This window comes from Thamnophis sirtalis, unplaced genomic scaffold (assembly GCF_051295495.1).
Source record: "Thamnophis sirtalis isolate CommonGarterSnake01/CBP01778 unplaced genomic scaffold, rThaSir2_p1.2 scaffold_8, whole genome shotgun sequence".
Lineage (NCBI taxonomy): Eukaryota > Metazoa > Chordata > Lepidosauria > Squamata > Natricidae > Thamnophis > Thamnophis sirtalis.
In genome coordinates, this window is record NW_028261388.1 from 71731040 (window position 1) to 71755391 (window position 24352).

Below are 24352 nucleotides of genomic sequence, written 5' to 3' on the forward strand. Positions count from 1 at the left end.
AAGTTCCAGCTATCCTCTAAAGGCTCACTTTCCAGCAGCCATCAGCAAATAGCAGGCTAAGTGGGAGTTATTGTCCCATGCACACATATACACACCACTGGGGCCTTTTATCCGCACCCGAACTGGATTCTGACGGCTCCCAGGTAGGGAAAAGGGCAAGCAAGGACAGTGACAGGACCACTATACCTGGAACAATGACTCCCACTTAGTCCACCTTTCCCGGTGTGTGCGTGAGTCCGTGCACTGGTAAGTGAGGTGAGGAAGCCTTTGGAAGAGTGCAGGTGGGCCACGGGAAAGTTATTGTTCAGTCTTTGCAGCGATGGCTGTCGGGAGTCAGTAACCCTATTACCATCTCTGCTTGCCCCTCTCCTTGCCTGGGAGCCATCAAGGTCCAGCTCAGCATGCTGAAGAAGAGTTTCTTTTTCCCAAGCCTGGGCACAATTGGCAGCTTGGCAGCTTAGATGCTGATAAAAGTCCCCAAACTTGGAATGGTGAGTGTCTATGTGTATGTGGGGGACAATGAGTCCCACATATTTGCCTTTTGCTGTTTGGAGGGAGTTGCCCTGTCACCATCCCTGCTTCGTTCTCTTCCTGCCTGGGAGCTGTCGGGGCAGCACACCAAAGGAGAGTCCTTCTCCCCTAGTCTGGGCAAGAGTGCCAGCTTGCCAGCTTGGATGCAGATAAAAGTCCCCACCTGAGAATGGTGCGTGTGTGCAAGAGTCATGAGTGCGTGTGGTTGCACACACGCACTCATGACTCTTCCTTAGCCTGCCTTTGCAGGGGGACTCTGGAAAGCGAGGCGAGGGAAAGTTTGCCTCTCAAGCTGGGTCAGCTTTGAAAACCAGGCAGAAGGCTCAGACTTGTAATGAGTTCTCCTAGTGGCAAGTTGGCTGGGAGAGGTGCCAGGGCCAAGTTGTCACAGACCTCTTGAAATTAGCCCATACTGAACTGTATAGGCCACTGAAAAATCAGGATTTTCCCCTAGGAAATATGTTATGACATTTGTATGTCATAATATGTTTTATAAAATTTGTCAAATTTCATTTTTTTCATGGGACTAATGGATCCGAGATTTTGGTTGCATACTGCAAATTAGCCTATTTGAGGTATCTTGGTTAAAAAAGGTTTCACATTATAATGCACCATTTCACCCTATTAAAGATTACAGACATGAAGTTTTTAGTAATATATGGCTAGAGATGCTGTTGGTAAGGAGACAGGACTCAAACACTGAGATAACCCCTGATTTGATGAGGTTGCACTCTTCCTGCATGTACAAGTTTTTCGTTTGGGACCACTCTAAACTTGCAACTTATTCCTCCCACTTTTCTCTTTTTTAAATTCTCTCTATTGCATTTTTTAAATGTAATTTTTTAGTATTTCAAATTTGCTAAACTTATTTGATTACTGTAATGCGCTCTACATGGGGCTGCCCTTGAAAAGTGTTCGAAGACTTCAGCTAGTCCAGAATGCAGCCGCACGAGCGATTGTGGGTGCACCTAGGTACACCCACGTTACACCTATCCTCCGCGAGCTGCACTGGCTGCCTATTGGTCTCCGGACTCGCTTCAAGGTGCTAGTTATTACTTATAAAGCCCTGCATGGCATCAGACCTGGGTACCTGAGAGACCGCCTCCTGCCAATTACCTCCCAAAGACCGATTCGATCACACAGGCTCGGCCTTTTCCGGGTTCCATCTGCCAGCCAATGTCTGCTGGCGACCCCCCCAGGGGAGAGCCTTCTCTGTTGCTGCTCCGGCCCTCTGGAATGAGCTCCCCATGGAGATTCGGACCTTTACTACCCTCCCGGCCTTCCGTAAAGCTATTAAGTCCTGGCTGTTCCGGCAGGCTGGGGGCTGTTGAAGTATCCAGCCCCGCTTCAATTGTGATTGTTGTGTATTTTAATATTGTTCGTATTGTCTTATTTATCACCTCCCCTGTTTTATTGTGAGCCGCCCGGAGTCCTTCGGGAGTGGGCAGCATACAAAACCAATAAACGAAACGAAACGAAAGAATTTTGTTTTAGTCCCTTTTTCTTTCCTTATCAACATGTATAAAACACATATATCCATATTCATTCATACACATACCCCCCCCCCAGTAATAACACAATGTAGATTAATATAAAGTTTTTTAGACTAGGACATACATCATTATTGGAAAATAAATATCTCGATATGTTTTTTCCTTAATTTTTAAATTTCATTTCAAATGTTCTACTTAATTTTGAAAAAGTCAAATAATCATAATATGTGTAATATTAATATTCACAACTATAATATTGGTAGAAAATCTACTTTCTCTTATCTGTATACATTATTTTAAGACATATAATTGAACATTAAGAATCTAAGTATCATATAAATATCACTGTTGAAACAACATATTTCATTTAATTTGAATCATGTACATCCATTTATTCTTCATTACTTTTGTCAGCCAATCTTCAACTCCATATTAATCAAGGCATTCCATTATTCAATTCAATCCAAGTTTATTATATCTTTTTTTAACTCAACAATTGTAAAATAATTTCATTCTCGCGTTCATGCAATTTCAGTAACCTGTTGAAGAGCAAAAACCTAGTCTGAAATCCTCTGCCCAGCATAAAACTGCACTCACCTTTCCAAATTTTGTCCATTCTAGTGCTTGTATTCTTTCAACCAAAATTCTATCAGACACTTTCCCAGCTACACTTAATAGATTTCTCTGTAGTTTTTGCATTTTTTCTAGTACAAGGGAATACAGCATGGACACACCATAAGTACACTTGATCTTAGCCAAAAGGCTGAGGACCAATGACATGCCATAAATAAATCACATCCATATTTTAACTTTTTCCCAATTACATCACCTGTACCTGCAGTCTTACCATTAAGCATGGTGGATATTCTCTCACTGTATTTAACAATGCTGGTTGAAAGGGAGAGATTTGATTGGCTCATTAAATTGAATTCTATGAGATTTACTGCCCTCCATTTAAACTGACTGATTAACTTTCATATCTAAATTGCTGGGAATGTTTTCTCCCCGTTCATTACATGCATGAATTCCAGAATGTCCAACTAGAATTATGTATAAATCACATGTATGTATATACATTTCAGCTAGATGCAGGCTGAATCTCAGTTCTCCATAATCTAGGTACACTGTTTCATAAAATTTAACTTTCATGAATGGATTTTTAAATGTATTCTTTGTAATCATTCTACTACTATTGTTACATAAACAGTTCAGTTGTTCACAATACTCAAACCATAAATTGTTCTATAAAATTAGGAAACTCTTTCATAAAACAATGACAAATAATCTTTGCTTGATAGAATATATAAATATATACAAATCAATTCACAGCTGCACATTTTAATAGAGAAAAGATTAATCAAAGCTTTATTTATAAGCTTGCCTAGTGTTGTTTAGTATTCCAGTTCAACAAAGATCAATAGAGGCCATTCCCGTCTCTTGACGCCTCTCCAGGAAACAGAGGTGCGATTATGTAAATAGCACTAGTTCCTCTATACTTCTGCCAGCTTGCTTATCTCCAAAGCCTTCTGCCTGCTGCCATTGGCGACCAATACAGTATGTGCATCTATCCCATATCTCTTAACAAAGCTCGGGAAGTACGGCTAGTCATGTTAAACCGTGATGCATGTCTGGTTTTATTTGTAAAGTGATTCATTTCAATACCTTTAATCTCTGTTGTATTTAGTTCATATATAAAAAATAGCTGATCAGTTAGAATAAGAAAGAAAACAGATGCATCCAGGCATTCACTGGTGCTAGGGATAATCCATTGACTTAACAATGCAACACAGCATTGCAATATAATTAGGAAATGTCAGTGTCAGAAGATGGACATTGGCTATACGGAATAAAGGAATGTTCTTCTAGAACGGCACCTGGTTGGTTTGCTATTCTTTGCAAAACAGCAGCAAATCATAAATTCAAAATAAAACAATTATGTTTTAAACACTACACAATAATTAAATAAATTTATCTCATAATAAAAACAGGGTTGCAATAAATCAAACATCTAAGCACTGATATTGCCTGACAAAACATTGTATTTATCTTGCACTCTCCTAGCCTAATCTCCATTTAACATTACTAGCAATGGCTCCTACTGTGAAGGAGTGCTTTTTTTTATAAGAATGCACTGATTCTCAAATAGCTTTTGCACAACGTATTCTCAGCTCAGCAAGAAGTCTACACTCTTGAATGAACCAGAACACATTAGTGAGAGAAAGTTCATTAACCTTGCTAGATTCAGAGGGTTAACATGGTACTGAAAAAAGGAATTGAGTGAAAAGCTCTGTTGCAAAACAAATTAAAACGAATGTCATCATTCCTTTTGATATTCATTAGCTAATTCACAGGGAAAGTGGGGTTTTTTTTTTAAAAAAAATGCAGCTATTTATCAGTGAAAAACAGGTGTACACCTGCTGTTTAAGTTGTTCTTAGCAATGATAATGATAATAGTAATAATAATAGTAACTGCAGTACTAATAAATACAATATAGAGACTTACCGCATCCACTATGGGAGTAACTGGGAGAAGGGGAGAAAACTTGAGCAGCAAAATCTTCAAATGACAGTAATTCTTTATGATTCCGGATTATTTCATCAAGATATATTGCTCTTTCCTCATAACTGTTGGAAATAGGCTAAGGAAATACATTCTGTTACCAAGCCTTAGCTATTCAACTTTGTATTTAATAAATAACATACAGAAAGAAAAGTGTACCACAGATGCTATGGTATATTTCCAAAGCCACAGAATTCTAAGTGTTGCAGTAATTAACATTTAGATTTTTTTCACATAAATGTAATAGTTTCAGTATTAAGCAAATTATAGTATTACAAACACTGGTTTTCAAATTAAATATAATGGGTCTTTATCAGTGATAAATTGATAAATTAAAATTATATAATAATGAGGAAAAGTGTTATAGTAGATACATACATGTAGACATACTCTACCTTAATATGAATATAGACATGAACATACATTTGGGATACGACACGAAAAGAATTAGAAATGTTAATTATTTAAATTAAGAATATATATAGCTATCAATTATATTCTTAAAACATGCTAATGTTTCATACCTGAGATTTTCCAGAAAATTGGCTAGTCAATCTTTAAAATAGTTAGTCAAAATTTTAAAATAGAACATGTGTACACTTTAGTCTTAAGCATCAAAATTAAAGATGTTGCCTTTAATTAAAAATCAGCAACCTGGAACACACCCCATATAAATGCATAATCAAAAGCCAGTCACCAATAAAGCTTGCAAGCATAACAAGCAGAAGCAACTTTCCAGCTGTCTTAACAGGACCCCTGCTTGTGATATCTTTTCATAGGGAAGACAGCAAATCTCTCTCTTTGTGTGCAGTTTCTAATTTCTTTGATGATGAGTATAGTATTTTGTACATATCTGGTGCAGACAAATTTATCTTATATTGGACTTTATGACTTCAGTGGTCAGTCATTATGTGGTCAATTGATAATCATATATATATTGCTATTCAGATTGAAAATATGTCTTCAGTTGTACCCATTTTTTTTTTAAATGAGAAAATTGCTTACTTTTGTAAGACTCCTTCAGGGGTTGGAACAAATAATAAACCTTTTACTACACTCTTATCTGTATATTTGTTACTCCTTAATATTTTACAAATGTGTTACTTACATAGCACATTTCACTTTAAAAATACAACAGAAGCAACTTGTAAGCCCTTTCTAAAAGGAGGGAATAACTCCTTTATTGGTCATCATTGTTGAAATCAACTGATTATCACATAAAACAAAACAAGGTCAACATGGTTTTTAAAGGTTTTTTTCATCTGTGTCATTATTGTGCAGTGATAGAAACTAACTTCACACTGCATACCTGTTTGTTTTTATCCCATTCCTCTGGTTTATTTATATGCCATTCCTAGGTATAGTTAGATACGCATTTCTGTTATACGCTGAATTGCTGATGACTCGATGCCAAGCTTCCTAGGAGAGAGCGCCATACGCCTAGAACCTATTCTAAAGGGACTGACGGATGCCATTCACTTCTCATTATGAACATGCTTATTCTGCCTGGTGCTTGGCTGTTGCTAGGGATCTCAATTCCACCCTGACACAGCAAGTGCTGGTCCTGAACAGCAGGATGTTAGGCCTGAGTGGCCGTCTGGTGCACAGACTTTCTGACACTAAGCTGGCACGTGCTGGCGCAGCAGGGGAAAGCCAAGGCGTGACAAATTGCTGAAAGAGCTAAGCTAAACTTATGGTTGAAAACCACCTGAGCCTGTGGACCTCTGTGGGCTTGCCATCTCTTCTCAATTCCTTTCCCCTTCACCCTCTAGGTCCATGGTCTCTATGCGGCCTCACTTTTGTGGAAGCAGTTAAAATGAACATTTGCTTCCATGCTATGTCTATAAATATAATAAATGGAAGAGAAGACATAACAATTTGGAAGGAAGGCAGGGATGCTTGCATATCAGAAAGTCTGATTAGCCAATTATTTTAAACAATGAAATCAATAATAGAGGACTCGATGCCAAGCTTCCTAGGAGAGGAAGGAATCAGAGGAGGATAAATATTCACCCAATAATAACTGCCAATGATTAGCGACAACATCTGGAAATTATTAATAGATTTTCAAAATAATATCCCCTCCCCTGCCCTGGACATACACCGGGATAGGCAAAGATGCCCTTCAGTGGAGTTAATGTCATAAACCGCCAAACTCTATTCCAAGTAGTTTTCTTGGTAACTATGTGGAAGTGTTATTGCTCCTGCCCACTGATTTACATTTAAATTTCTCAGTCTAGCATACAACGATTGTATTTCCTAGTTAACTTTCATCAAACTAAATTCTGCTCTGCTTAGGCAGTTTCAAAATCTACTAAGATCAGCTAAGTATTTCCAGTGGTAAATTATCTGAATAATAATAAACATAATATATTTTAAAAGTTTCCTTAAGTGTAATATAGGGGAATTTTCTAATTAGACGGTAATTAGAGAATAGGTTTAAATCAGTATTCCCTGCATATTGAAAAGGTAAGAATGTAAAAAATATAGCTACATTTACTAGCAGTGAAGCCAACAAAATTTAAAATCCCTGTTCATTTTTTATCCTAATTTTAGATAATTTATAGTATTCTTAGGTTATTCTAGATCAGTGTTTCTCAACCTTGGCGACTTTAAGTCCTGTGGACTTCAACTCCCAGAATCCCCCAGCCAGCACAGCTGGCTGGGGAATTCTGAGAGTTGAAGTCCACAGGACTTAAAGTCGCCAAGGTTGAGAAACACTGTTCTAGATGAAGTAATTAAGTAAGACATAGGATAATAAAGTTTAGTTTGCTTTCATTTTAATTAAGTCAATTTAATGTTAAATTTTTAGGGAAAGTAAGATTTCAGTGTATTTGGTGTAGTAGTTAAGGTACCAATCTAGAAACCAGGAGACTGGGACTTCTAGTTCTTTACAAAGACAACTGGATGATTTGGGCCAAGATTTCAAGGCTCCTCATAAAATTATGCCCAATTTGGCTAAAGTTATTTTTTGAGTGCAAATCAATGCTAGTGATTTAGAACTGACTGCAGTGTGGATGCTGCCTGACCAGGCATATCTTTTAGCATCTGAGAACTGTGCTTGGAAATCACTACCTGTCTTTTGGACTCACTTCCTTTCTGATTATTAAAAACTGTTAAAAGAATTACCTTCGTCAGGGACGGATAACTTTTTTCGGCCATATTTTTTTATTTGCATTCACATGTGTATAACATCCTAGGAGCTGCGTGCTAGGAATGATTAGTATCTAAGCAACGTTCTGAGTGGCTCTTTCTTTCTCTGTCAGCATTAGTCATTCACAATTTCCCTGGAATTATTTGCTGCCTGCCAGGAAAAGAAGCAGAGGGGCTTGATCATAGGAGCATTCTAAAACAAAAACGGGCAACCTTTTTTAGTTACTGCAGCTGAATCAGTTGACAGATTGATGACAGTACACATGTATGTGCATCCATTTTCTCTCTCACTCATTCACCACTGCATTGCTCTTCTCTTTCCAATAATCTTGATAAGGGGCATTAGGAGGAAGTGGGGAGAGTTATGCATTTTTGATTTATTAGATGTATAATCTATGTTTTGTTTGGAAGTCAAGGCAGCCAACACCTTCATCACTACACCGTGCTCCAATGGTTCTCAGTGGTGAATAAGGAAGAATTCTCCCTTCAGGTAGCTGACATCATGTTGTAGGAAACCAGTGATTATAAGTCAGATAGCTGGAAAGAGGGTATTTGTATTTGTATTGTATTTATTTGTCTTGTATGCCGCCCACTCCCGAAGGACTCCGGGCGGCTCACAATAGACAAGGGAAGGGGGAAGACTAGACAAAGACAACACTTTAAAAACAAAACCACAACATTCACAATTTCCACGGGGCTGGATGTTTCACAGGCCCCCCGGCCTGCTGGAGCAGCCAGGACTTGGTGGCTTTGCGGAAAGCCGGGAGGGTCGTAAGGGTCCGGATCTTGACAGGGAGATCATTCCAGAGGGCTGGAGCTGCAACAGAGAAGGCTCTCCCCCGGGAGGTCGCCAGCCGACATTGGCTGGCGGATGGAATCCGGAGGAGACCTAACCTGTGAGATCTGATCGGTCTATGGGAGGTAATCGGCAGGAGGCGGTCTCTCAGGTATCCAGGTCTGATGCCATGTACGGCTTTATAGGTAGCGACCAGCACCTGGTGAACTTTCCCCCCCTCGTTTTGCTCAAAATACACTGAATACCAGTAGCAGCAGAATCAGCATTCTTGCATAAGGATACAATAGGGGGAAGCAACATCCTATTTAACATTTCCTATTGTCAATAGCAATAGAAAATGAATGATCTATTCTTTACTGGCACCTATATTGTTGGATTGCAATACTACTTTTGATGTTTTGAAAAGATTTACACAAATAGAACGGATCATTAAAGTTAACATAATACACATCATGCATAACAACAAAACAGCATACACCTGCAAAGTTTTTGCTTCATTGTTTTGCGATAGTCTCTACCATCTTAAGCAACATCTGCCCTGGGCACCCTTCCATATGAAGCACCATGGCAGTTGTCTTTTTCCAAAACAGCCCTACTGCTTACTAAGCTTACGATAAACAATACTATATGACAGCTGCAATATTCAAAATATGAGCACAAGTTATACATTTGTAATTGCAATATTATTGATATTTTGCTGTAGGAAACTAGTGCTTTTTCTGAAGGTTTTTTCTGGGGAGCAATGAAATATTGTTAGTGATTAACACCACTGTGGTTGCAAACCGTCTTTACTGTTATCAATGAACATAAGTAGATTTTCAAAAATCACTTCAGGTAATTTAAATTTTGCAAGCATATATTACCTGCAAACTCAGTAACTTCCATAATGTTTCTCAATGATTGTGTTCAGATAACCTAGCTAAGCCATTTTCTGTATTTGTACAATACTCTGAATTATAAACAAGTCAGATGAACTTGCTTGCAAAACCAAGTGTTATAAACAACAGCAACAACAACAACAACCCTAAGGTTAATACCATCAAAATCTAATATGTACAAATCTAGCTGCTAGGTTTAAATTGATCTGGTTAGTATGTTGTGCAAACATAGCCAATGTCTACAGAAAATTTCCTATAAAAACAATAATAAATCTTTATAAAAATCAAAATGTTGAAGGCACGGGGAAAAATATTGTGGAATGAAAACACTGCCACAATGACTGGTTAGAACCTGTATTGCTCTAAGTGGAAAGTAATGCCAACACTGACAGGATATTACCCCTTACAGATCCAACTTACAGGTGAAACTCGAAAAATTAGAATATCGTGCAAAAGTTCATTTATTTCAGTAATGCAACTTAAAAGGTGAAACTAATATATGAGATAGACTCATTACATGCAAAACAAGATAGTTCAAGCCGTGATTTGTCATAATTATCATGATTATGGCTTACAGCTCATGAAAACCCCAAATCAACAATCTCAGAAAATTAGAATATTACATGCAATCAATAAAACAAGGATTGTACATAGAACAATATTGGACCTCTGAAAAGTATATAAGCATGCATATGTACTCAGTACTTGGTTTGGGCCCCTTTTGCAGCAATTACTGCCTCAATGTGGTGTGGCATGGAAGCTATCAGCCTGTGGCACTGCTGAGGTGTTATGGAAGACCAGGATGCTTCAATAGCGGCCTTCAGCTCTTCTGCATTGTTCTAATCTTTCTCTTGGCAATAACAATAGCAATAGCAGTTAGACTTATATACCGCTTCATAGGGCTTTCAGCCCTCTCTAAGCGGTTTACAGAGTCAGCATATCGCCCCCACAATCTGGGTCCTCATTTCACCACCTCGGAAGGATGGAAGCTGAGTCAAACTTGAGCTGGTGAGATTAGAACCACTGAACTGCAGATAACAGTCAGCTGAAATGGCCTGCAGTACTGCACCCTAACCACTGCGCCACCTCGGCTCTAATGCCCCGTAGATTCAGGTCATCTCTGTCCCCTGCCTTTTATCCCCAGAGCTAGCGTGGGGCTTCACTAGCAGCGGTGGCTCTTCCTTCCCCAGGATCGGTCCGGGACTTTCCACTGCTCTCCTCTCCTCGGCTTTCTGTGCAGCCGCACATCAGGCACTAGACCCAGCTGTTCCTCCTCTTCTTCATCAACAACAGGGGTGGGTTTCTTGCCCTGTTCCAACCGGTTTGGTTGGAATGGGGCCGGCGGCGTCCTCGTGCACGCGCACAGTGCACGCATGCGTACTAGCGTCTGTGTGATGCTCCAGCTGCTCCTGGAGGATCTCGCAGGCGGTGTATGCATCCTGCGCATACGTGGAAGCGCAGAACTCATCAAAACCGGGTAAGGACCGTGGGCGGGCGGGTGGGCCCTTCGCCATTCCCGGAAGTTACTTACTTCCGGGTTCGCCGACCAACCGGTTCGCAGGGACCGCTGCGAACCGGTTGAAACCCGCCCCTGATCAACAACCTCCAGACCTGGGGGCTGGTGACTCTCCATCTGAGGGCTGATGGCTGGCCCAGGCTCCGCCTCTGTCTCTCTCTGCCAGCTCCATTCCCTCTTCCCCCTCGGAGCTCTCAAGCTGCCTTGATGCTGACCCTGATTCCCATGCCTCCTCTTCTTCTGATTCGGCTGCTGGAGGGGCCGGCAGCTGACAGGTCACAACACAGTGGAACAGCTTACCTCCAGATATCGTGGGTTCTCCATCACTAGATGTTTTTAAGAAGAATTTAGACACACACTTATCTAAAAGGGTAGAGGTTCTCCTGCTTGAGCAGGAGGCTGGACTAGAAGACCTCCAAGATCCCTTCCAGCTTATTCTATTCTAAAGAACAATGTCAGAGAGAGTGTAGACATTATTTCTATATTGTTTTGTAGCTAATCAAGAGATTTTCATCTCCTAGGCAGTTGAGATGTGAAATACCACATATTATTATAGCCACCAAAAACTATAGCTATATAATTTAAAAAAATGATGTAAACAGAATTATTTTCACTGCAAAACAATTGTTACTTAAGAAATGCACTTCCAAAGGAGTCTGCAAAGGAACTACTGATCAAAAATCTAAACTTATCTAATTACATAAAACATTAAATATGTACAGGCAAAATTAACATCATGAAGTTACTGTACATATCAGCATTTTACTATAATTTGCTGCAGATATCTGTAGTTATATCTCAACTGACTTAATCACTGCAATGGCACCCGGCATTGAGGTAATGCTTTAAAATGCTTTCAACCAATTACTGTAAATTGATAGCACAAGATTAATACATGAAATTTATAATCCATTTCCATTACCTGGTCTTAGATTTTTCTGCTGTTACTGTATATGCTCCTAAAATCTGCTGATGCAGGCCTACTACTGCAGGAAATAATCATGTGAAGAAAAGTGTGCATGATTTTAGAAGCTGTGAATGACTTTGATATACAGGTAGTCCTTGACTGATAACAGCTCAGTTAGTGACTGGTTGGCACAGAAAAAAGTGATTTATGACCATTTTTCACACGATCATTGCAGCATCTCAATGGTCACTGTCAGGCCTGCAATTATATTCCTTTTAGAATTTTGGCCTGCCACACTTTCTCTTATTTCAATATGCTGTTTCATTAGTATAGTCGATGGGAGGGGGGACTAGACAGGAGTAGGATTGTGGAATGTATTGTTTTCATTCCTTTCTAGAAGCTCAAGGTCATATTTTTTCTCCGTACTTTTACACCTGACTGGAAGTAGTTGGCCGTAGATGCTAGCGTGGAAGAAGAAGATTGGACCATGTGATGGATTGTGAGTGTGGGGACAAGATCATGAACTTTTAACTGGGTGGAATTCTGATCTTATTTCCAGACTTGGGATTAACAGAGATGTGCTAAGATGTCTGCTTTATTAAATTGGAACTTTAAGGATCGTTTTGCCTTGGACTCTGATTTAATTCTACATGATACTTGGAACACTGACAGTCACATGATCAAAATTCAGGCACTTGGAAATTGACTCATATTTATGATGGTTCAAGGGATCATGTGATCACCTTTTGTGAGCTTCTAACAAGCAGTCAATGAGAAAACCAGATTCACTTAACTGTTACTAACTTAACAACTACAGTGACTCACTTAACAACTGTGGCGAGAAAGATCGTAAAATGGAGCAAAATTCACTTAACAAATATCTCAACAAGAAAATTTGGGGGACCAATTGAGGTGGTGAGTCCAGGACTCCCTGTATAAATCATTATTTTTTTTTATTTGGTATAGTTCCACTTAATGGGTTTGGTGAACTTGACTTTCTTCTATTATTGGGCTCATAAGCATAGAAAACTTTCTCTTTCTGTTTGGTGCGTACCAAAACATCTGCACTTTTCTTTTGGTAACTTATAATTGAAAAGTGAAAGGTATAATCCTGCTTGTATAAATCCTGTGTTTGCGTGACTGAAATTTGGTAATGTTTATACAAATACAAGATAGCAATTCAAATTCTGAATCTCAACTAGGTTTAGACGCACTTTCCTAAAATTCTCCTACCACATCTGCAGTAAGTCTCACATGTTGAGCTACGTTTAATCCAGTGTTTCTCAACCTTGGCAACTTGAAGACGTCTGGACTTCAACTCCCAGAATTCCCCAGCCAGCGAATGCTGGCTGGGGAATTCTGGGAGTTGAAGTCCAGACGTCTTCAAGTTGCCAAGGTTGAGAAACACTGGTTTAATCACTGGAGGGGTTTAAATTGTTCAAAAGAAACAGACCCAGTAAAAGAGGAGATAGAGTTGCATTTCAAGAAATAATACATCTGTATAAAAATGCAAAAAAAAAGTACACAAAAATCTTATGTGCATTTAACATAAAAGGAAAAAGGAATGACATCACCTTAGGTACATACTGCAGGTCACCCAACCAAACAGAATAGATGAAAAATAGATGAACTTTTTGCTAATGAGTTAGCTAAGTTGTGCAGAAAGCAAACTACAATAGTAATGGGAGAGTTTAACTACCCTGACATCAACCTGGAAATAGTCAGTTTTGGTCACCATGATACCCAAAAATATGTTGCGACTCTAAAAGAATACAGAGAAGAGCAACAAAATCGATTAGAGGATTGGAGGATAAAACATATAATGAATGATTTCAGAAAATGAGGGGTGATTTGATAGCAATCTTCCAATATTTCAGGGGTTGGCACAGAAGGGTTGACCTATTCTAGAGGTTTTTAAGAAGATATTGGACAGCTATTTGTTCAGAATGGTATAGAGTTTCCTGCTTGAGCAAGAGGTTGGACTAGACAACCTCCCAGGTCTCTTCCAACTCTGCCATACTGTTATATGTTAAAAGAACAGGATTATAAGGTTCATAATGTCCCCACTTACTGATTCCAACAGGGAGTGGCAACTCCATTGCTAAGCAGCATGATAGTTAAGAGTGATGTCATAAGACCACATTGACTTATGTTAGTTCTGTCAATTCTGGTGCTGTCATCAAGCAAATCATTGCAGGTTGTTAAGGATAATGTCATGTGACCACAACTTATGACTTCCTACTAGCTTCCCTATTGACTTTGCATGGTGGAAGTCAGCTGTGAAAGTTGCAAATAGCGATTACATGAATGCTGGATGCTACAACTATTATAAATGTAAGTTGGTTACTAAGTACTCACATCATGATCAAGTGACTGCAGGGATGTTGTGATGGCTGCAACTTCAAGGACTGGTTGTATGTTTTATTTTTCAGTACTGTCACTGTAAATGGTCACTGAACAAATGGTTGGTAAGAGAGGACTACCTGTATTGAAGTACTCTAAGCATGAATTTACTGTTAATGCTTGTGAACTAGTTAGTTGTTCTTACAGGTAAATCTTGACTTACACTATAATAAGGATTGGAGTTTCTGTCATAAGTCATTATGGTCAGAAATTGAGTCATCACATCAGAGGTGGGTTCCTACCAGTTCGCACCTATTCAGTAGAACCGGTTTGTCAAATCTACCAAACTGGTTAGAAGATGTTCCACCAGTGGACCCGGAAAGCAGGTCACACCTACAGAAGAGGTTCCAAAAATTTTGGAAACCCACCTCTGGTCCTTGGATATGATTATTCTACACTATCATGCTCATATTTATAAAACTCAGTGCCTCTGTGAAAGGTAAGGATGACTACTGCATTTGTGGTGCAATCAGAACATTGCGTGTGTTGAAGTTGTTTTAATGTAAACCAATGATGCCTTTTAAAAAACAAGCTTACATCATATTCTTATGCATGCCAGTGCTGTGTGTGAGGTAATTTAAGGTGGTTCTGACAAGTGTCGTCGGCATCTTCATATCCAGTCACATGGGTGGCAAGCCACTCCCATCCAGTCACATGGGTGGCAAGCCACTCCCACAAAGGAGGCCACAACCACAGAGTATATTCGAACAATTTCTGAAACCCACCACTGCATCTCATGACTTTATCCAATTTTACAACAATTTTTATGGCAGTTATAAATTGAGTCACTGTGATCCTAAATTGAGTCGTATATTCCTAAGTGTGAATCCAGCTTAATCAAGACTGTGCTTTTCTGGAAACTGGCAAAAAACATTGCAAATTGTGATCGTATGACTATGGGGCATTGGATGTAAATGTCAGTCAGTTGCCAAGCACCTGAATTGCAATTATGTGACCATAGGAATGGAGTAATGGTTGTAATTTTTATTTAAGTTGTGACTTTTTTCATGATTAATTTAAACTGCCATTCAGTAAACAGTCATAGGTCAAAGGCCACATAGTTTTATCCCAAATATTGGCAATGAGCTAACTGCAATCATATTTTACTTATATAGTCAATAATTAAGGGACAGTATAAAGTGTGATTAGGATTAACACCCCAATTATCTAACTGATATCCTATCTGTAAATAGAGCCTTCAACAGAAGGTACTATTAATTATAGGTAAGATAAGTCATGGAACTAAGAGAAGACAACTTTTATACCTGAGAGGAGGAAAAATAGGAGGAATGAACAAATGTTTACAGGTGATCTGTGGATAATCTTGTAGACAGAGAAGGATTTCTTTTTTTATAATTTGTTAGTAATACTAGTGGTAGAATAGTGAGTTCCCCTCTCTACCAATTATATTATATATATTGCTGAAATAATGAAAGCACAGATGATAAGTAACAAAAATGCAAGATTTTGTTTTGCTTTTGTTCTTCTATGGAACACTTCAGTGATGTGCAGTCAGGGGAGGCAGGGCCTCACCACTGTCATCATGAAAAGAAAAAAAATTAAAAGGAAAGAGGCTGAGGTAGTTGCTGCCAGAGTCACAGTGGATGACTCTGCTTAGTGCTTAACTGTTTAAAAAAGCCTCTAAAAAAGTGCCCTCTACAGGAGGCGAGACAACCATGTGCCTCATTTAGTCTGTCTTTATGATCACTTGAGCAGAGTTAAGCAAGGGTTAAAAGGCGAAAAATTCCTTATGTAGATGAGGCACGTGGTTCTCTCGCCTCCTCCTGTAGAGGGCACTTTATTTACTTTTTTTAAACAGTTAAGCAGAGTCATCTATTAGAGGCTCTGGCAGCAGCTAACCCAGCCTGGCTGGGGTTATAAGTGCCCCTGTATTCAATTATTCAGTTAAAACAGTATAGCTTTTGCACTAGGGCTCTCTTTCACGGGATTCATGGCTGTTCCAACAAAGTTGATCCTGTGATCCTAAGATTGCCTACTGTTGATAAATGGTTAAGACTGCTGTCCTTCTCATGGTAACATCAGAGATAGGTAATTACTAAAATAGCATGGACCTCTCTAAGCTTTACCAAGCAGATGTTGACTCCCAACTAGGGCTTGAAAGGATTCCATTGTAATCAAGAGGCTCTAACTGACTTCATCTAGATAATGTAAAATAAAAGCAAACTAAATATAAATCCATGTATTTACAGCAGCTGCTGCTTGTATTCTGCAATTACAGACAAATCAAACTAAGTAATTATAACTTTATAATTGCATGAAGATAGAAGACATATTACACAGTAGCCAATATTTATTCCTTGGCTGAAAAAAAAATCTGATCCATTGAACTCCCAGTGAGATAAGGCAAGCTAGTGCCCACATTTTCTCTGCTCCATGCAGATTGCAGAGGAATTTCAGTGAAAAAGGCAACTGGATGTAAGATCCGCATTGCTGAAATTCTCTCTGGAGGAAGAGAGATCTGGAGATTGCCCACATATACTTCAGACAGTTGATTTTTATGAGCAGACCACAGAAACCATCATTTTTATAGTCGCTTGTGATCAGCCATAGCTGCAGGTTCAATTATGCTCTGAGCCATATATGCAACCCTAACCCTTCATGGACACAAGGTTTGGTAACCTTGATAATCAAAAAGTTGATTAACTTTTTAATCACTCTGGACTTTGTTTTTTGTACTGCCTGTTTAAGATTGAAAAAACCTTAGGAACTACAAGTCTACAAATCAATGGATGTGGTTCCCTTCAGTCCATTTAAAATAAGAAAACTAGTCTTTTCAGGTTTTTTTAAGTGTTTTGGGGGTAATGTTTTGCAATATACAGCAAAGGAATGACTTGAATTATTTCTAAACAGTTTACATGCTAAAGCTCTTTGAAACTAATTTAGACATTTAAACAAAGATTTTGAAATTAATTAAAATTCCCTCATGTGAGAAAAATCTGTTTTGTTTACATTTCAATGCAAAACAAGACTCTGAAGTTCAGTTCCAAGACATACTATATGATGGCTATCTTAAAGGAAACCTTTGATCTATGGGTATATGAAGTGCTTGAGGTGTTTTTTTTTTACTTTACTGGAGCTAAAAGTTGTTCTGGAACAGGAAAAAAAATCTTTTGAAAATGACTAAAATTGACTAAGGTGGATTCCATCACCATTTGTCTTTGAGTTCATAGGAAATGATACTGGTATGAAATCTGCCACCCAACAGACCAACTTTTTCTGTCATAACACAAGTTTAATGTTGTTTTTAAAAATAACCAAATCAGAATAATAAAATAAATTGAGTCCCTTGTGATATTATAAGAGTGTTTTTTTGTCACATCATTTTACTGTTCAGCCTTGCACATAACTAATAAGGGCAAAGAAAAAGTACTCACAATTCCCATCTTACACATTTGTTCCAAAATAAATAATTCTAAAATTCTCTCAAATAAGATATATGTCAGGCCACCGAATTGCATTCTAATGACCAAATGGCTGTACCCTGATATTTAGATTAAGGGCATGATTGGGAGAGAATAGAGGAAGTGTTTTGACCTAGGCTTCCCCAAAAAGCACGAAGCAGATTCTTGGTCCCAACAAAATCCCTTTTAAGGGAATTCCTCTTATTCACATTCAGCAAAGGCCTGGTAAACAGTCTTTCAAAGGCGAATTTATGACCACAAATTTTATCTAGCTTGGAAAGCTGCCATGTAAATATTTTCCAAACACAGTGCTATGCAAGGAAAGACTTGGCACAGAGTCTCTGAGATTCATGGACAGATCTTCACACTCCTGAAACGAACGAACAAATTGTTTCCTGCAAAAGCCACCTCCCCTTTCTCTCCTCTTTTATTTCCTATGGGAGTTGCCATTCACCATCCACCTGTGGCTTTACTCCCAAGTTGACCCTGATTTCTTAGCTGTTCTTTTCTTCTGGCAGCTCTGCACATGCGCACACTGGGAACAGGCTCCAGCTGTTCCTCTGCCTCACTGCTGTCTATCGCCAAAGGCAACTGAGAACTGCTAGACAGCCTTGGCCCCATCTCTGCCTCTGATGCAGACCCCTCATCTGAGCCTTCCCTAGCCTCCAGGACTGGCCCATGTTCCTCCCCAACCTCCTCAATGTCCGACTCTGCTGCCAGTTCCACTGGCTCCTGCCAGGCCACAACAGGAAGAAATAGTGACCTGAGATTAGTAATCTTACTGACAAAAAGCAGACACAGATTAAGCCCTTAACCTTCGATCTATACCATACTACCCTTACAGTCAATAGATTATGAGATGCTGAAGAATCAGTGCTGAAGTCACACTTTCAACTAATCTGTAATTTACATTTTATCAGTTTCCTCTGCAGATGCCCATGATGTTATACAGACATCCCACCCACCCAAAACCACCTTGATTTTGCCAGGGCGTAGATGGGCAAGGAACTACTTAAGGGCATAGCTTTAATATATGATGCAATTTCATCTGTCCTCAGGTAATAGATGGACGATTACATATAAGAAGAAGAGAAAAAATATTTCACATATAGTTGCATCTTTCATTTGAAAGTGGGAAACCCACATCTACTCTGCAATAGAAAATAAAATAGCTCATAAGAATGCAAAAGTAGCATGTTTACTTCCCTGTAACATTCAGTGAGGCCTAGGAGAACACCTATACTCTCATATTTAATGGCTTTTTGTGGTTGTGGCTGTGGCACAGGCTGTGGCTGCATTTTAATTATATCTGATACTCATAAACAAAACAATAAATTCTCCAAGAATGTTTAACTTTTATTCATTATTGAATACTTTAAACTATTGCTACTCATTTGATAGTATGATTGCTAACAGGTATAAATAACTATCACAATGTACCCAATCTTTACTATAATCAGATTTGAAAAGTTAATCTTTTATAGATTTGCTTATGGATAAGGGATGGGAATGTGAGATGAAGAGATATTGATAACCTTATATAGGCTGAAGAGTTACTAGCTTCGCCCTTTACTTGTTATAATGAAGGTTGGAAGTAACTTCTTTATATTAAAATTCCCAATAAAAATTATAAATAGAAACTTTATTTCTATTTATAGAAATAAAGCCAAATGTCTGGGGGAAAAGAGAGTTTATCCACCAACAGAAATATTGAGCCCTTATAGATTGATGATGGGCATGGGGTTTCCTTCTAAGTTACTTTCCCCTCTGTCTCCGTGCAAAAGGGAAAATTAAACTATTAAAAATAAACATACATTTGATTGCTATGAATTGGCTGCCTGTAACATTACAAATTAAATGAGAATTGCTGCTATATCTTTGATTCATATTTGACATACATCAAAACTTTCTGAAAATAGTACTAAAATAATTTTGTTTTGGGCTTAAGAAGGTTCTCCTGAATTAATTTCCTAGCATGAAGCACATTGGTAAGAGGCTATGTGCTGTATTATTTATAGCCTGGTCAACATGATCTTATTTTATATAGCAGGAAAGGATGATAGTTTGTGTGCGACTGTGCAAAAAAATAAAACTGTAATTGCTGTAAGAGTACTTATGCTTGTATTGTTGGAAGTAAAAGCCATGTTTTATCCATATCCATTAAGCAAAAGATAAGCCATGCATATAGCAATTCTCTCTTGCAAAGACTCACTTTCTTCTCCCCCCTCCCCTTGAACACACAAACACATAAATCCCTGAAAGAGATGAAGACAACCAAAACAATAAGAATGCCATGTGGAAGGAGAGCTGACAAAAAAGCATCAGTGTCCAGGATGAACTTTAGGAATGCTACCCATCTTTCGCCAAATACTTTAGGACAATTGTTACTATTAAGCCAGTGTACTTCAGAGATCTGTTGTGAGGATGGAAATGAATGAGAGCTTTTGTTTCCCCAAGAAGATGCTGGATACAAGCATAATAAATAAACACACTACGTTACTGAAGTTCAAAGTTGGACTGATTGGCATTTAAATTGCCAACTATATAAATCTGATGTTTAGAAACAGCAGCTTGAGAAACACCTCGTTATAGAATGGGTGGCTTCCCATCCACCACTTTCCTTTGGGAAGCTGTCAGCTGTTTACACTCTATCAGAGCAATCACCATTGTGTTGCACTTGCTTGATAGCAAGGAAAAGCAGATGGACAACATTTCGGTTAAGAATGAAATGAGGGGAGGGAGAGATAAAGATTCCTCCATGTTCACCAGGTAACACAGGAGAGTCAGAAAAAGGGATAGGTTAAAGTGAGATTGAGAAAGCAACAGGTCTTGTTGAATACATATCATCTGGCAGGTTATTTATTTTATTTGAAGGGAGACTTGGATAGCCACTGGCTCAGTATTAGAGATAGAAACCCCAAGAACAAAGCTGGCTTCCACTTCCACATTTCATTCTATAACTGACAGAACGTAAATCGCATGGCTTCAACATCGACCACCCCTCCTTAGCGTATATCATCCATCTCATCCTTTCAAAATAATTCAAACAATTTCACATTATTTTCTGACACTCTGATTAGCTTAATATGGAAATAAGCAACCTGAGCTTTAAAAAGCTATACAGGTTGTGTTTTTTTTTTCTAATATAATATAATCATTCAAAATTGACAATATAAAGAAACGTGTTGTAACTTATAACATTTTCAATTTTCTTGACATTTCAAGGCTCAGGCAGCATTGCTTCCAACAACATCCCCTATCAAGGATGTTCTTTGATTTGTACTTTTGTGTTCTGGCTACTATTTAGTGCTAACATATTCAAAGATTAACTAGGATCACACATTTATATTTTGCCAAGCTCAAGCAAGAACTATTAAAATTAGACCAACATTTCTATATGGAGAGGCAATCTTCAGATCAAAACCAGGATGGGCAGTTCTCAATGAAAAGAGTGAAAGTGAACATTAGCACATCAAAGGTACTTGTCTGTAAAAATAAGACATGACACACACTTTAATCTTTTTTGACAACCTATTCATGAATGGAGAGACTTCTGACAAAACTGTGAATGCAAGGGAATCTTTGCCAAAATAAAGGTTGTGCAGAGTCCTACAGCTTTCAAACAAGTAAGACCACAGCTTGCAAATACCCCAAATTAAAAATTATTTAATTGCAAACATGTATCAGAAATTTCAGTTTCCTTAATAAAAATATGCAAAAGACACAGAAACATACACACACACACATATTACAACTGCATTAGTATGATTAAATAACTCCAATACATGGAATTAAAAGCTCAGCAATAGATTTCCTTTCTGTGTTGCCAGGACCGATATTGTACACTGTTCATAAACACAAGATTCCTTCCTAGTATGCCTGCTCATTTCCCAGAAAATTATTGCCCTGTGATTTGCTCATACAACAATGCTTGTTAGACAAGCATGAGAAAATAACATATTTATTTGGAGTATTAATCTTTTTATTTCAGTCATGGTTGATTTAGTGCTTTTATAAATTGTTACATTTTCTTAATTTTTTTAAAAATATATTGCCATACTTTGATTTTTATATTACTGCTATCATGGCAATCTTTTTATTTCAGTCATGGTTGATTTAGTGCTTTTATAAATTGTTACATTTTCTTAATTTTTTAAAAAAATATATTGCCATACTTTGATTTTTATATTACTGCTATCATGGCAGAAAGTAAAGTTTATTGGCAAGTCTTCCAAATTATTTGCTGTTGGTTCTTCTAGTAATATCAGAAGTTTTATTGTGCTTATGGCACATACACTGACATCTAATATTTCTGCAAAAGAAACAAAGATATTCATTATTTACCAAGTATTGTGTTTAAATGGTTAGTTTTATAACCGGTGCTAGTAGCAAGTATAAAGTCTTTGCTTTATGATGAAACTGTGTAATAATAGCTTTGGAGATAATTTCTATTTTTATATATTTAGGATTTACAAGATGAAAGCTTGTACTGAAGCAGAGTAAATATCAACAGTTTTTAAAAATATGTAATCTAAATTCACAATTTTACTTAATCATCTTCATTTTGTTCTTAGATCTCTGAATTGTCATGTAGGGTGGTATCATAGATTATGGGTAGGCTCTCCCCCCCACTTTAACTTCAATAGGAAACTACTGTCATTGCTGCTCTGAGGAACTCCAAAGACAGAGCCAGATATAGAAGCACTCTTTAAATATAGTATTTATGTAATTAACCAACATTGATTGCATAAATATTTAAATCACTATATCTAAAACAGTGCTTCTTTATCTGTATTAAAGTAAGGATTTTCCAATTAAATCCCAAGATGTAGTATTAGCAGACTTTGACATGTAATACTTGGCTGTATTATTAATCATCATTACAGAGATAATGCTGTCTGCAGAATGTAGCTACAGAATTTTGTATTCAGCTTTATATACAAATTCTGAAGATTGAAAACCAATTATTTTTGGTCAATAGGAAAAATAAGGCCTACTTCCTATGATACATACTATTGGATAGTGTTTATAGGGAATCAAGAGTTGACATACATAATTTTATAAATTATTTATTATATACAACAATGTGAAGTCACAGCTGCCAGTTCTTTAGCTGGTGTTGGCCTTTGTATGCATTAAGTCATTTATTTATTTGATTTTTATTCCACCTTTATTTCTTTATAAGTAGCTGAAAGGGACAAACATACGTAATGTCTTCCTCCTCCTATTGTCCCCATAACAATCCTGTCAGGTGCTTGGACTGAGAGTGAGTGACACAAAGTCACCCAGTTGCCTTTCATGCTTAAAGTGGGCCTACAATTCAATCTCCATGTTTCTCACCCAGCACTTTAACCATTATGCAAAACTGGCTCTCTTCCCAAGAACCTAGGATGTTCTAACATTGGCGTAATATATGTGTGGATTCAAGCACTGTGAACTAACAGGTGGAAATTTTGCCAATGTGAATATTTTTTGGATGCCATCCAAGATTTTTGGATATGGCACCCAATGTGCTGATAACCATTGGGACCACCATGTTGGTTTATGTCATAATCTTTCAATTTCTTATTTTCAGATCTTGATACTTTTATGACCTTCTCCAACATTTTGTCTTCTATTCTACTACCTCTTGGCATTATGTTTATCTACTAAGGATTTTGTCTGTTTTATCAGAAGCTGATTTAGCAGAATTATGATATAAAGGCAACAGATGCCTTTAGGTTTTCATGCAATGGAAGCCGTATTAGATAGGGCAAGATATTGTTTCTTAATGACCTTTAAGAGCCAATGAAATGGTTGGGATAAGAATCAATGTAACAGATGAATCCCAATATTGTGCCACCAATTAACTGAGATGTGACTTGTAGTTTTTGAAAAAACAGGGGAGGGGAGAGATTAGTATAAAAAAAAATCACCAGATGTAGACCCAGTAGGAAATATCAGCAGAATACTGAATTAAGCAGAGTTCTCTCAAAACCATTGTCACATATTGGACCTGGAATGTGAAAGGGATTATTGGACACTATTGTTCTGGAGTGCCATTTCTGGCCAGAGGGAGCCCAGAATGCTTCCTATTTTTGAGAAGATATGTGCAGTGAAGCAAACTGATAGATTATTAGAGTGCAGGTGGCATAAATCATGCAGCAAATACAACCGAGCAGAAGTGGGAGTGCATAATCATATCTGCCACATGGCAGTGGAAGTACTTAAGAGGGCTGACTTCTATAGTATTACTGCATGCTCAGTGAACTGCCCAGTAGTGCTTTCTTTAGTGGTGGATAGCTAATCAAGATTAGGTTAATCCAAAAGCAGCTGTCTACTTAATTAAAAATGCAATAGACAGAATGCTTACCTTCACACCAAATCAATTGGCACACTTCATACAGAACATGCGGAAATCATGGAGATGCTACTAGATTTGACTCTGGAACAGTTTGTTACTGCAGCTTAAAGAACAGGACAAGATGCAACTTAAAGAACGGGACAAGATGCTGAGGTTGGTGGTCTATTACCTGATCCTTTGACCAGCTTTTCTCAAAGCAAATGTGTCATTCAGATGATTGCCTATAAACTTTAACTCCCATAATTTTCAGTAATGCCCATTCTGGCAAGGAAATTCTGGAAGTTGAAATTCACATGTCTGGAGGGCTCTAGGTTGGGGTTCCACCACAAAACCGCGTTCGACTAAAGCGC

General features: G+C 38.0%; 1 protein-coding gene across 2 annotated transcripts in view; it reads right to left on the reverse strand.

The window, feature by feature from the left end:
* Positions 1-24352, reverse strand: part of RALGAPA2 (Ral GTPase activating protein catalytic subunit alpha 2) — a 192220-nt gene that overhangs the window by 17189 nt on the left and 150679 nt on the right. For both annotated transcript variants that reach the window (XM_087721899.1, XM_087721898.1), the window contains one exon: positions 4528-4649. In XM_087721899.1, the coding sequence (XP_087578025.1) occupies positions 4528-4649 (122 nt within the window). The remainder of the gene's footprint in view (positions 1-4527; positions 4650-24352) is intronic.